The sequence below is a fragment of the Antechinus flavipes genome, chromosome 3, assembly GCF_016432865.1.
Source record: "Antechinus flavipes isolate AdamAnt ecotype Samford, QLD, Australia chromosome 3, AdamAnt_v2, whole genome shotgun sequence".
Taxonomy (NCBI): Eukaryota; Metazoa; Chordata; class Mammalia; order Dasyuromorphia; family Dasyuridae; genus Antechinus; species Antechinus flavipes.
This window is the reverse complement of record NC_067400.1, coordinates 495,933,076-495,948,752: the sequence shown is the minus strand read 5'-3', so window position 1 is coordinate 495,948,752 and position 15,677 is coordinate 495,933,076. Positions and strand designations below refer to the sequence as shown.

The window sequence follows — 15,677 nt, the reverse complement described above, 5'->3', positions numbered from 1 at the left end:
GTGGGATTTCTAGAGTAATCTGAATGACAGAAGGACCGTGTGTGTGTGTGTGTGTGTGTGTGTGTGTGTGTGTGTGTGTGTGCTGTATTGTCACTCTGGCCAAAAAGGAAGATGCTGTTTGAGAGAGGGAATCAAAAAGGGAACTCATAGGATTTCATAGGAATAGGAAATAGTGCTTCCTCAGAGGAAAGCTTCATTCCTTTTTAATATTCTTTGTTCTGTGCTTAGGTCCTCACTACTGGATAACAAGAGGATTCCAAATGCAGGGTCCTCCCAGAACCATCTATGATTTTGGGTTCCCCAGGCATGTGCAGCAAATAGATGCAGCTGTCTACCTTAGGGAGCCACGGAAGACTCTCTTCTTTGTTGGGGAGGATTACTACAGGTACTTTTACCACTGCTTATTTTTTTTAAACCTAGTGAATAGTATTTTGTTTCACTGGATTGAAAATCCTATTGTGGAGAAGAATGTAGAATATTTGGTGAGTCAACTGATTGATCATCAAGACCACTTATGCATCATTTACTGCTTCCCCTGACTGTGTCTGGGGCTGAACAACACAATTGAGAAGTGAAAAATTCACTCAGTAATGCCATTGTTTGGTATCTAGGAGACCAATGTACCAGATGTTTCAATGTGCTAACTAAATCTAAAATAATGAGTGCAAAAATTCAGAAATTGCCATCGGAGAATAGCATGGAAACAGAAATCATTAGAGTTAAGAGCTGGGAAAAGAATTATAATCCAACCAGATTAAAAAATCTTACTATGGAGGTAAAGTCAAGATGGTGGACAAAAGACAGTGACTAAATCAAGCTCTATCCAAAACCCCTCCAAACATCTTTAAATTATGCCATAAAACAATTTCTGGAGCAGCAGAATCCACAAAAGGATGGGGTGAAAAAATATCCCAGCTAAAGACAATTTAGAAGATTGGCAGGAAAGGTTTATTTTACCTAGATGGGAGTGGAACACAGTCCAGTGCAGATCACAACAGTACTGCCCCAATCCCAGGAAAGCAGGAGCAGGCCCTAGAATCCATAGAATTGGTATAATCCCATTACCTCATTTTATAAAAGAATATCTCAGTCCAAAGAGGATAAGTGATAAGGTCACAAAGGTGAGTGGAAGAACTGGATTCACATTCAGGACTCTGATTCCAGATCCAACTTTGTTTCTATCTACCTACCAGCAAGACTTTTTGGTTCAGCAATAATGTCAGCTATATTAAATCCAACTCCTTGTATTTGGGGGGACATTAATTAGCTGCAAAGCTCTATGGAGGAAATGTGCTACCTAAAATTAAATGGACTTTTTGCTAATTGACAGAAATGAGGTAACATGATAATAAAAACTGAAAACTGGTGAAGACAGAAAAACCTAGTTTCAAATGCTTCCTCTAATACTTTCTAGCTGAGTGTCCAGTAGCAAGCTCTCTCAGAGCCCCAGGCAATTCTCTCAATATAAATCACAAACCAATTCAACAAAGTAATAATTAAGTACCTATTATGTGCCTGCCACTCTACTAAACACTTGATGTTTAGTCATTGAAGTAATGTCTGACATTTGGGGGTTTTCTTGGCAAAGCTACTGGAATGGTCTGCCATTTTCTTCTCTAGTTCATCTTATGGATGAGAAACTTGAGACAAACAGATTTAAGTGATTTATCCAAAGTCACATAGCTAATTATCTGAGACTGGATTTGAATTCAGGTCTCCTTGATACCAGAACCAGTACTATATCTACTGTGCCATCTAGCTGTCATAGCACTAAAGGCTAAGGATACAAAGAAAGGCAAATAACATATCCTCAAAAAGCTCATGCTCTAATGGAGTAGGGGAAGGGAAGGCAATTGCCCATCAGCCTCTTCACGAGCATATTTTTTTTCATGTAGAAGAAACTATAGGTCCAAATTTCCACCCTCCCCAAAACAAATAAAATAAAATTACAGAATCTTAGAGTTGAAAGGAATCTCATAGGCCATCCAGATCTATCAATATTTAAATAAGAATCTTTTCTACAACATCCCCAAATGGTATATAAAAAACCATCCAGTCTTTGCTTGAAGACCTCCAGCGATAGGGAACTCACTACCTCCCTAGTTAGCCTCTTCTTTTGGTTCACTATAATTGTTAGTAACTTTTCTTCCCTTCCATATATCAAGCCCAAATTCTTTGCACCTTCTATTCATTCTTTCCTCTGAAGTCAAGCAGAATGTCTGGCCCCTTTTCTACTAGAAAGCCTTTCAAATACTTATACATATAGTTACAACTATTGCTAATAAACCAAGATTATTAATTTTCAAAATCTTAGCTCGAACAATGAATTATTATATTTCCAAGAGGTACAAATTAATTTTATGATCATAACAGATGCTCCCCTATCAAATTATTTTTCATCCATTCATTCCTTGCATAGATGAAGGGATCATTAGACTGAAGACCTGAGTTCAAATCCCACCTCAGATACTAATTAGCATTTTTACTCTGGGCAAAACATTGAAGATTGCTGTGTGCCTCATTTTCTTCACCTATAAAATAAAGGGCTTGTGTCTAATGAATCCCAAAGTGCTTTCCAACTCTAAATCTATGACCTATATACACCCAGGCCACACTGGACATTCCAAGTTTTTCCTGTGCCTTGGGGCCCAGACAGAATGCACATGGAGGTTATTCATAACTTAATATTCTTATTAACTTTCTCAAAAATGATAATTCTCCTCCAACCCTTTTCATTGTCTTCAAACAAAACCAAATGTTACACATGCTGAGGAAAAGGGAACACTAAGGACTTCAGATATATAGGAGTGAAAGGCAGGGAAAAGAGTAATAATAGCAGGCCAGATAATAAAGAGAGGCCAAAATTATAGCTCTGACGTATTTATAAATCATAAAACTATAAATCTCAACTAAAGTTTTTTTTTTTTTTTTGATGCCTCATGGACATGATCCTATATTAAAAAGCTGTGTCAATAAGGTGCAAACTCTAGTGAGTTAATGAGCTGGAAAGACTTCCAGAATAGACATCATGATGATTAGTTTGCTTGTCATCACAGGACTAATGTAATTAAATATAAAGAGACTTGTTATCAGGTTGGCCATAGGGTAATGGAATTTTTGGCCACTACAACTCTCAAGTTATCAGAGCTTTCAATCAAGAGCTTGACACTAGAGGAAGCAAAAGACCAAAGAAAAACCCGGAGATGTTAAAGCTAAAAGAAAACTTGGAAATAATCAGTTCAATCTTTTCATTTTACCACTGAAGGAACTGAGGCCCAGAAAATGTAAATGGCTTTTCTGAGATTGAACATCTGCTTAATCACAGATCCAAGGCCATGATCCAGTTTTCCTGCTTCCAACTCTGATGCTCTTTCCAAGAATGACATAACCTTCCATCATCTATTACTTGTTATGCAGCCTACAAATTCTCTATAAATCCATATTTCCCATCCTTTCCCTTAGAGAGTGATTGTTTTCCCCATTTCAGAGTTGCTAGAGCACAGTGAGCTACAACACTCACAGAACAGAAAAGCCCAGTGTACCATCAGCAGTACTCTAGGGAAGCATGAGCTGTGACTTCTAATTTTGTTTCTAAACCTCAAAACCACACCATTTCTTTCTCAGACTTTCCTTTCTGAAAAATAAAGCCAGGCTTTGAGCTCAGAATGGATTTCTGTGGGAAAGAGGGTATAAACCACAATGTTGACATACAATGCGTCACAAACCTTAAGCAATTCTTCCTTTACTGTGGACTTTACCCAGAAACAGACAAAGGAACAGGTCCATTCTTTGTTATTTATTTCAAAGAGCAAGTGGAGCCAAAAATAATGTTTTATTATAAAGGGTCTGATTCTGATAGATTAACCCCATTCTTTTTTCTTGAGGATTCAGGCTTTTGAGTCAGCTCCCTTCCTATACCAAAGTCCTGTGAAATCACTTCAGTGTTAACATTTGTATAACACTTGAAGGATGGTAAAGTGCTTTCCTTATAAGACCCTCATGAAGTAGAGCATTCAAATGTCCCCATTTTAATGAAGAATTGAGATATTAAATGACTAACCTATTAGAATGAATCTAATACATTCTGAAGTAGAATTCAAATCAAGATCACCTGCCTCCAAATCCAAAAGTCCTCTATCTATACTGCCCTACTCCTATTCACATGTTACTGTGACTTGTCAACTTTTCAAGTAAAAGGCTAAGGTTTTGTTTTCTTGCTTTTTATTTTTGTTTTTAATAGCATTTTATTTTTCCAAATATATAGAAAGGTGCTTTTCAACATTCACCTTGGCACAACATTGCATTCCTAATTTTTCTCCCTTTCCTTCCCTTTCCCTCTTCCCAAGGTAGCAAGCACTCCATTATAGGTTGAACATGTGCAATTCTTCTGAACATATTTTCATATTTGCCATACTGCACAAGAAAAATCAGATCAAAAGGGGAAAAAAAACAAGCAAGCAAAAAAAAACACAAAAAACCCCAAAACAAGTGAAAATACTATGCTTTGATCCACATTCAACCTCCATAGTTCTCTCTTTGTATGTGGATAGCACTTTCCATCACAAGTTTATTAGAACTACCTAAAAAACTAAGTTTAAAGAGATGCTGGAATCCTCTGCTAAAAGGAAGTTTAAGGATTCTCATTGGATTTTAATTATCTGTGCTTTTCCTGTTTCCCCTCTTGGAAGACACATTAAATTTACTCACAGAACAATCAGTACACTCTCCTTCTTGCCAAAGATAATGTTGTGACTTTTTAGTTGGCCTTATTTAACAAGTAGCATCTTAATGAAGCTTGAGCAATTGACACACAATGAAAGAAACCTATGTAGCCAAGGAAACCTCACACTTCCCTCTAGGCATGTCTAGAGTCAGTGGGTCCTCAGTTTTGACTAAATTATTCATTAGAATCAAAAAGCTTATTGGGGACACAGAAAAATAGAAATAGATAGATGATAGAGAGATAGGGAGATAGATAGGTGATAGACAGATAGATAGATAAGGCAGACATAGGACACACAATTTTTTTGACTCAGCCAGTCATTGAATGGAACCATTTTTTGCCTTTGATACCTTGGAGGTAAATTCCTATTGCATGGAAGGCAGTGAGGGTGATGATGAGAATGAGGATGATGATGAGGAGGAGAAAGAGAAGAACATGAACAAGAACAAAAAAAGAAGAAAAAGAAGAAAGACAAGAAGGAGAAGGAGAAAGGAAAGAGGAGGAGGGAAAAGGAGAAGAAAGGAAGAAAGAGGAAAAGAAAAGAAGAAGGAGAAGAAAAAAAGGAGGAAGAGGAGAAGGAATGAAGGAAAGAAGGAAAAAAGGAAGGAAGGAAAGAAGAAGAGGAGGAGGAAGAGGACAAGGAAGAAAAGATGGAGGAGGAGAAGAAAGAAAAGAAGAGGAGGAGAAAAAGAAAGAAGAAGAAGAAGAATGAGGAGGAGAAGGAAGGAAGGAAAGAAAGAGGAGGAGAAGGAGAAGAAGATAAAGATGAGGAGGAGGAAGAAGACAAGGAAGAAGAGAAGGAGCAGGAAGAGAAGGAGCAGGAGAAAAATAAAGGAGGAGGAGGAAGGGAAGGAGGGAGAGAAAGAGGGAAAGGAGAAGAACCTCATTTCACACAAAATAATGTTTATAGATGTTTTTTAAACTTTCTAACAATAATCCCTTAAGGGAGGAATTGAAAGTATTATTATCCCGATCTTAGAGATGAGGTAACTGAAGCTTAAAGAGATTAGTGACTTTCCCAACATCATATAAACTAAAACTCATTCTCCCATTTATAGAAAATGGGGTATGTACAGAGTGCCTTTTTTCACAAGAGACTTACATAGTCTGAGTCACTGCTATTGAAGTGACCTAGGGCAAGTTACTTACGTAAGCATCAGCTTCCTAAACTGAAAAAATAAATGAGAATTTTTGGACTGGATGACCTCTACAATCTCTTCTGAGTTTAAATTTGTGGTTAGTGACTGGGTCCCACAATTACTACCATGTACACCTCACATTTAGATAGTGTTTTAAGGAGCTAAATAGTACTAATATTCTCAAACTCCTTTTACAAATGAGGAAACTGAAAAGATAAATGAGTTGCTTAGGGACACACAGATAATCAAAGTTGGTAAAAGAACTAAGTCCCAGATCTTCAACTCCACATACAGCAATGTTCATACTGTATCATTGCTACTTCCCATTTTTCTGCTTTATACACACTTCCAATTACTTAAATTTTATCCATTGAAGAAAAAGTGGATAATGGAGACAAATGTCAGGACATTGACCTGAGACTTGAAATACAGAATAAGTTATTGCAATATCTCTTGGATGACTTTCTTGTATTTGGAATATTATTTTTAATGTGCCTCACCAGAAATAGAGACACATCCTATGATCTCTAGATATCATCTTTAATTTAACAACCCCAGATTAAATAATCAGGAATGATTCAATTTTATGACCCATAGTTTATTCTCTAGGACCTTCTTCTTTTTCTCTCTCTAGCTTTCTAAATTTTCATGTAAATATAGTCTCTGAAACAATAATTTGAGAAAATAGAAACCTAAGAAATGAAATACTAGAAATTATTTGGCTTGTCCTTATGAAACTTCTGGTGAACTTCTAATCTGAATTATTTCAGTGATTAATACACTTTTGAGAAGTTTCCCATTATAATGTCCCTGGTATATCTGGAGTTTCTAATGAGAGATATACTAGTGGTAACACCAGGAACCCAAAGGATAATAAGTCCCAATAGCAACTTCAGAAGGACTAGATAGGTACAGCAGAGCAATAAGCCCACCAGAAAATAGCCCCCATTTGCTGCTGTATTTTTCAATAAGAACTGACTACAAATGTCTGATCAAAGGATTCTTCCTTTCCCAATCTTCTCATATTTTCATAAGGCAAACCTAAGTTTTACATAGGCACATTCCTTCACTGCTTTCCCCAGCTTCCTGAGAAGGTAAATTTATGCCCTTAATTTACAGGAATAAAGAAGACCAAAACTCCAGAAATTAAAAAGGGAAAGTGCATTTTAAACCATAATTAAATGCATTCAAAATGAAGACCACTGACAAAAGGAAGTCATTTCAGCCATGAAACTGTAAATCATGGATGTGTGATACCATGAATTCCTGAAAATCATCCCAGCTACTATAGTAATAGATTACAGTCAAATTATACTCAATAGAAATTAATCCAATTGCTATTGGTTTATCCACATTAAATAATGAATAAAATGTCCCCTTTACCTACTCTCCCACACCCAGAGGATATTTATACACACCATAGATCAATTATTTCTTTACATGATTTTTGGTCATAGGATAAATAAGACTATAGATTAAGGCTAGAAGGTCTTCAGAGAACTAGTCCAATAATTATTTCTCAACTGAGTTAATTCAAGGCACAGAGGAATTAAGTGAGTTTCATCAGTAAAAATTCTGTTTCCAGTCTTGTACATTTCCATATTTCTATTTTCTTACCCATGGCAAGTGTTTTGTTGTTGTTGTTGTTGTTGTTGTTGTTGTTGTTGTTGTTGTTGTTAATCTTGAACACTTGCCTTCCTTACACCAACCACTGCTATAATATCTCTAGTAGTCAATGAAGAATGTGAATTAAGAACTCCAAGTACACTTCCTTGGAATAATATTCATTCTTTAAGATTGCAGGATTTAAAATATGGCAACAGAGGGCAATGAACACCAATGCAAAAGACAAAATCCAGCTCTTGACCAACAGAACTAGAGAATGGGAAACCAGATCATTATGGTTTCTCCTTGAAGATCAAGATCATTTGTCCTGAAATAGACTAATATCAATTGAACACAGGCATGATCCTTGATGTTGAAAAAAAAAAAGTGTTTGTCCCAAGTAATTCACACATGAGCTTATTACTTAAGGCTAGTCATATAGGGCTACAATGTCATTTCATAAAGGTCAAAAAGAAAAGTTATTTCTATCCTATATTGTGCATAGCTTTTGCTCTGTGATCTCTATAACTGAAAAAATATAATCATGCCCTTCCTGAGAGATGTTCTAGCCACTCTGACATAGCAAAGTGGTGCTAAGAAAGCCAGCAGATTTCCCTGAAGATAAGCTTCTAAGCTAGTATGTATAAGAAAGTAATACCCAAGAGAGACTATGTATCCAATAGTCACCAGCCATCCTGGGACCTTTTCCCCCAAGAAATAAATTATATGTGGTAGGTTCCTAGGAAATACTATAAAATCCCATTTCATTTATAATATACCTGAATTACAGTAATAAAAGCATAAACTTAAGTTCTTCAATTTAGGACCATTTCTGTATCCTGAATGAATTCCCCAGATGAAATGAGGAAATAAGTTTTTTGTCTTTAGCATCCTCCCACTTTATTCTTGGACTTGTTTGTCATCTATTAGCACTCTCCATTCAAGAATCATTTTTGAAATATTTGTTATGAGCAAGATAGTCTCATAGGCTAGAGATAAAAAAAAATTTTTTTAACTATACCTTACCTGCTTTCAAAGAGCTTAAAATTATTTTGATTAAATTAGACCTCTATACTTATTTGGCCCCAGAAAACTAACCCAAACAATGCTTCATATCCCATTTATTATCTATCACAGTCATCTTGCCATCTTCCTTGCAATTTTTCCCCAACCATTATAGCACTTCCACACTAGATGACCATTAAAAAAAAATGTAATATGTCTTTTGGGAGAGTTAATCTACTTAGCTTTGAAATTCCTGATGTGGGTAAGCTATCTTGATTGGTTAGTAAGTGAATGCAAAGTCAATTAACACATTGTATTTTGTTGGTCCCCAAACTACTAGATACATTTATTCAGCAATTCCTATCCTTGTGCTGATCATCTGCCCTGTGGCTGTACTTCTCCTCCCCAACCTACCCCACACACACCCTTCTATCTTCCTCTGTGTTCTGCAGTCAACTCAATGATATCATATTACTATTTGTTTCTCAAAAAGACATCTCAGTTGACATGCCTATGAATCAACTCACTATCTTTGTTATTCCTTATAGTTAATTTAAAAAACATTCTAAATGAAATAACATAGTAACAAAAATCAAAATAAAGCATTCCCCCCATAAGCCTGAGCCACACTATACCACAAAATATGAACTTCATCATCATCTGTGAGGATAATGGATATAAATAAGGATCATGCATGAGGTACATTCCCATCTTTATATTTTATATTATTTTATATTTATCTATACATTTATATGTAATACATCTAATAAAATGTACTTACATACTTTATGTTAGAGAAAACATTTGTAGCCAGGACACATGTCAAGTCATGTCTCCATGATAGTAGTCACCAGACTACTGTGATATTTTGTCTATATCATTAAACTTTTCTCAATGGGACTCCTTCCTATTGGGTGTAATACCAGTTCTGGGTAAGTTATTCTACTTGTTCCCAATAGGCTCAAATTGTCTACTGATAACTACTAAAAATTTTGTTTCTACTAAATATTGATTCTCTGGCCTCAGATTAGTTAATGTGGGAACAGCTCTCTTGGTTTCAGATAATCTCTTGGTAGCTGTTGGTAACTAAATATAGTCTCTATTGGACCTAGCTCCCTGCTGCCAGTTTTTGAGATTATCTCTTTGCATTCAAAAAAAAAATGACTCCAAATAGATAATCCTCTTCCCCTAAGGAAAGGTGAACAGTTCTTTAATCATATCTACTATATCCAGCTAACAAAATATAGAATGCCCCCAGGATAAGATTGTCCTATGTCTAAGTATTGGCAGCCTTCTGTTACAGATAAGTATCTAACAGGTTTAAATCTGTCTAAAACCTCCTCTGGAATAGGATGAAAATAAATTTTCATATAAGTTAAATTCAAGTGGCAAGGTAATATTTCTCTAGTCACCTAACCCCCTAATTCTACTTCCATCAATCTTATCTGTTAGCAGCAAAACCTCATTGGGTCAGTGTTGTATTTCAGCCAAAGAAAAAAACCTCACTGCCTCCCTACACGATCTTTGGTGAAGATTAAATATATACTTTCATTTATGGTTCTCATTATTTAGCTCATTTTTTTTTTTCTCACTACATCAAGGAAGCTATTGGAAATGAATTTCCTCAAGTAATTTCAAATATATTCTTCCTCTATAGTTCTTCCCCCAAAACCTAAACAAATTTTGCCTCATCATAAAAACCCATTCCTGGATATTTTGGGAATATTTTCATGAGCTTAAGTGCAATAAAGTAACATTGAAGCTTCAGGAAGTAGCGAGACAAGCAACTCCTTGAGGACAAATGAATAATGAGGACAATACTTGCTAATGTCTTCTACTTCTGCCATGGAAAGGCCCAGAGTTGGCCTGCTTCTGAAGTTAATTTTTATTAACTTCATTATTTATTAGTGATTTTTATAGCTAGACAATTATGAGCAATCCATATGCTTACATCCAATGATTTGATTACTGGGCAAATGCCCCCAAGAAAGCAAAAACAAAAAATAAACAAAAAAAAATCCAATAGATGCCAAAAATATTCATAATAACACTTTTGGTGTTTAAAGAACTAAAAACAAAGTAGGGGGCTTTTAATTGGAAAATAGCTTAAAATTCAAAAGAGATGAATACTGTGGAATATTATTGTGCAATCAAAAGTTACAAATATAAAGAATTCAGAGAAATATGGGAATATTTATCAGAACTAATGTAGAGCAAAATAAGTTATACTATGGGAACATTATGAATCACGCCTACAAACAGTGCAAATGAAAAGATCATTAAAAGAAAGCTGAACTCAGTAATTGAAAGGCCAATGAGGTTCCAATGAATAGGTAATAAAATATATTGATTCCCTCAAAAAAAGTGTAGCATATGATATACATTATCAGATACAGTCACTATCAGATGATTTTGAGTAGTTTTATTTCTTTGTCACAAGGCAGAAGAATTCAGTCTGAACTAGGAGCTATGCTATAAAGATAAAAAGGACCAATATGATGTTTTACCAAAAATAAAATAATTAAATCATGAACAAAGAAATAAAAACTACATGGAATAACATAAGAATTTTCCTGTCTTGTCCAATCCTAGTAATACTATCAACTATAAAGACCCACTAACTTCTTGAAGATTCCTAGCAAAATTCTAAAACTAAGGAAGAATTACTATAGGAAGTCGTTGGTAAGCATTTGGAAGGAAATTGGTCATTACTACAAACTATCTATTATGAGTTCATTAAGAATAAACTATGCTGGATTATTTTCATTTCCCATTCTTTGTTATGTTTACAAGACTGGCAAGAAACAACAGTACTTAAAAAATAAAAAGAATTTTATTTCCAATTTAAATTCTAATTTATTTGGAATAATAAATGTAGTTAAGACTTCACTGAGTGACTTTACAAAGATTATTTAACCTCTAAGAATCTGAGCTTTATCATTTGTAAAGTGAGTAAAGTAGCACACACTCTATTTCCTTCCTAATGCATTGTGGATATCAAAGATATTGTTTCAAAGTGCTTTGCAAAATTTAGCCTTATATTTAAATGACAAGTATGAAAACAAGAGATATCATTAATTAAATACATGGAAGTTTTCTATCAAGAGCTACTTCTAAGTGACCAAAATAGTCTTATTTGGGGATTGATTTTATTGATCCTTTAAATGTGTTTTATTTGTGAAATATCTTATTTGTCTAGTTATGATGAAGTAAAAAGGAAAATGGAAAAAGATTACCCAAAGAATATTGAAGAAGAATTTTCAGGAATAATTGGCAAAATTGATGCTGCTGTTGAAGTGAATGGTGAGTACTTTATCAAAGCTGAGATAGATGCCATTTCAGAAAAAAGATATTTATTTAAAGTAGGATGTCAATAATTCAATGAATTTGGATAGAAAAAAAATACATGTGTATTTCAATATAATTGATTTCTTTTGCAATTCTATATATTTTTATGCATTTAAAAATATTATTTGAAAAAGGGATCCATAGGCTTCTCCAAACTGTGAACAGTTCATGACAAGGTTCATGACAAAAAAGATTAAGGCTCCAGGCTCTGCTTAGCACAATACAAGACTGGTTTATACAAATTGATTGACATATTATTTAAAGGTAGCAGGCCAGATCCCTAGGATTCTAGACTCTGACTTAGGATCTGTGCATAAACTGACAGTACTATTCTATCTCTTATTATGGAAAAATTCAAAAAAGGCAGATACATTCAATAAGTCAACCACTATTGAATTGATGGGAACAATGGTACCAAAGTATAAGAAAATATGAGAGAGTTGAGAGCTGAGTACTGGACTTAGAGAATCAGGAGCCTTGCATTTGAACCCTGTTTCAGACACTTAATAGTTACATGTCACTGACTTAAATTCTTCAAGTCACAGTTTCCTCATGTGTAACATTAATGTAATATTACTTGAATTACTACAAAACCTCACCAAATCAAATCTCACATTATATAAATTCAAGTTATTATTATTAGATATTGGCCCCACCTTTAATTGGAAATATTCCTCAAAACTGCTTTGATTTCCCTTTTTAAAAAAATCATAAAGGGTTGTTATTTGATAGGAGAGGGTTGAGATTCCCAAAATGAAGATGATATAACAAAAAATAGCAACTTTTTAAAAATTAAATATCCACCAGAGAAAAATTAGCACAAATTAACAGTTAAAGAACTACATAGCACTAAACACTACAGTCGATGAACTACCATTTGTGAAGCACCTACTATGTGCCAGGTACTATGCTAAGCACTGAGAATATAAAGAAAGGTACAAGACATTCTCTGCTCTTAAGGAATACACAGTCTAATTGGGAAGAAAACATGTAAACAACTATATGCCAAGAAAATACAAACAGAATAAATAGGAGATGATCAATAAAGGAAGACACAAATATTAAAGGGGGATGAGAAAAGCTTCTTAAAGAAGGTAAGAATCAGTTGGGACATGAAAGAAGACTAGGAAATCAGTACCTAGTGATGAGAAACTGGGATTCCAGCATGCTATAACAAAAGAGAACCACTGGATTTAGAGTCCATGAACCTGGTTTCAAATCTTGAGTTTGTTACTTATTATCTGTGTGACTTTTGCTAAGTCACTCCTTTCCCCTCGGTCCTTTCTACTTTTAAATGATAGGGTTATATTAGATAATTTCCCATTTGGAAGGATCGATGTATGTATGCTGGAGAAGCAGAAGACTTCATTTAGAAGATAAGACTTGAATTGGGCCCTAAAGAACTGTTGGGCTAATGACTAGGGAATGTATAAGTGGAATAGATTTTATTGGAGTTATGTACAAGGGGAAATCATATGAGCCAAGGCACAGAAGAAATGCAGTATAAGCTATAATATTATGGGTGTGTGTGTATGTGTGTGTGATAAAAGGGACTAAATTAAAAAAAAAAAAAAAGAAAGAAGAAGAACTACATCGGGCTAAATCAAGAATATTGTGTGGAAGCTGCAAAGAGGTGAATTTATGTTTGATGTCAGAAAATGTTCCTAACAGTTAATCTGCCCCCAAATGGAATAACTTGCCTGGAGAGGTAGTGAGTTCCTCCTGCTGAGAGGTCTTTAAACAGAAGATAATTGACCACTTAGAAGGTATTTTTTAGCAGTGGTTCCTTTCATCTATGGGTTGGCTTTTTGGCCATTGAATGCTATCCAGCTCTTAAATTCTGTGATTCTATAATTCTAGAATTATTTGGATTTTTATTTTTATTCCCAACAACTAGCATAGTGTCTGACATGTAGTTAATTTTGGCCATTTTTCAGTTGTATCTGACTCTTTGTGATCCCATTTGGGGTTTTCTTGGCAAAGATAATGGATTTGCCATTTCCTTCTCCAGCTCATTTTACACATGAAGAACTGGGACAAACAGGATTAAGTGACTTGCTCAGGGTCACACAGTAAGGCCTGAATTCATATTTGAACTCAGGAAAATAAGTCACCTGATTCCAAATCAGGCTGTAATAGTAGAAATACTATGACATGGGAAGGGAACACTGGACAGAGCTGGGCTTTTTAAACTTTTTTCCACTTGTAACCCCTTTTTGCCCTAAAAATTTTTACATGACTCCTGCTATATAGGTTTATAAATCAAACAATCACTGATAATAATTTCATGACCCCACATTCAGTTACATGGCCCCATATGGGGTCATAGCCCAGAGTTTAAGAAGCTTCATAATGTAGCAGCCCTACTACATCACCAGGATCACTTTAGAGAGTGGTGGAATAAGACCAGATTATAATAACCATTAAAAGCCAGCCTAAAAAGAGTTTATACCACATGCCACCTGACAAATTCTCAGTTGCCCATTAAAGCAATACCAGTTATAGAAACATTACTAATTCTCTCATTTATACATTCTTAGACCATTTTTTTTGTTATTACCAAACTTTCAATTTATCTCTTTTAGGTTACATTTACTTCTTTTCAGGACCAAAAGCCTATAAATATGATATAGAGAAGGAAGACGTGGTTAATGTGGTGAAATCTAGTTCCTGGATTGGTTGCTAAATAAGAACATAAAGTATGAAGATTACTGGAAAGAACTGACGACTGGATCATGAGAATAGAAGCATAATGTAGAATAGAATTCATCCTGGAGAGGCTGACATTTTAGAGACCACTGATTTACCCAGAGATAGCAAAAAAACTACTCAATGAAAGGAAAATTGAACTTGTCAATTCCATCAGCATCATTAATTCAATGAGTTCATACTTTGTCAGATTCAGTTAATTTATTATAGTATTTTAGTGATCAGGATGAATTCCCCAAATTAATATCTCAATTTTCCCTTCCCTTGGGCTTTACTAAGAAACTTTGGTTTGTTATTTCTTATCAGGAGGAAGGCCTCTTAAAGGTATCCTGATACATATGACAAATGTTTTCATTAACTGGAAAAATTATTGGCTGCATTGTCAACATAGGCAATTGGCATTTGCATTACTGCAATTTGCTGTGCATTTTTTTAAAAAAATGTCCTGTTACTATTAAAAAAGCCATATAGCCAAATTATAATGTGGTTGCTTTTGTTTGTTTGCTTTTCCAATTTAGTGCTTAATGCTCTTTGAAACAGATAAGGGCAGGCAAAGTTGTGAATTACCCTGTAAGACTAAGAAGGACACTTTGTAACAGGAAATCTGAAGCCAACAAAAATGTTTTATTAAGGCATTTCCTCATTTTTCTTTTCTGTTTATTATTGACTGGCTTCTATCAAACTATTTTTGTAGTGTGTGAATTATATACTTAAAAAGAAGATCAACTGAAGGAACTACAGATGTTTAGACTAGAGAAAAGATGACTCAGAGGGGACACAGAAGCTTTCCTTGAGTATTTGAAGAACTGTCAAATGAAAGACGCTAGATTTCTTCTGCTTCCACTTTGAAATAACTAGGAATAACAGGGGTAAAGGTTGCAAAGGAACAAATTTAGACTTGATATCAAGACAACTAGCTAATAAAGTTACTAAAAAGTGAAATAGATTATCTGGGGCTGGGAATAGAAGGAGAAAAGTATTGCATCAATGGAGATCTTCAAACAAAAGCTGGTACTTTCTGTATATTGGGCAAGAGATTCTTCTAATAGGTTGTCCTAGGTGGCCCATGAAGACCATGCCAGCTTTGAAATTCTGTGAAAACAATAGATAGAAATATAAATCTGGCAAAAACTAGAAGAAAGCAGGGT

At 34.8% G+C, this 15,677-nt stretch overlaps 1 protein-coding gene across 1 annotated transcript in view; it reads left to right on the top strand.

The window, feature by feature from the left end:
• The window catches only part of MMP20 (matrix metallopeptidase 20), a 48,072-nt gene extending 33,086 nt beyond the window's left edge, over positions 1 to 14,986 (top strand). The window contains exons 8-10 of the mRNA XM_051986881.1: positions 229 to 385; positions 11,672 to 11,775; positions 14,406 to 14,986. Of these exons, the coding sequence (XP_051842841.1) occupies positions 229 to 385; positions 11,672 to 11,775; positions 14,406 to 14,506 (362 nt within the window). The 3' untranslated portion in view covers positions 14,507 to 14,986. The remainder of the gene's footprint in view (positions 1 to 228; positions 386 to 11,671; positions 11,776 to 14,405) is intronic.
• The last annotated feature ends 691 nt before the right edge of the window (positions 14,987 to 15,677 follow it).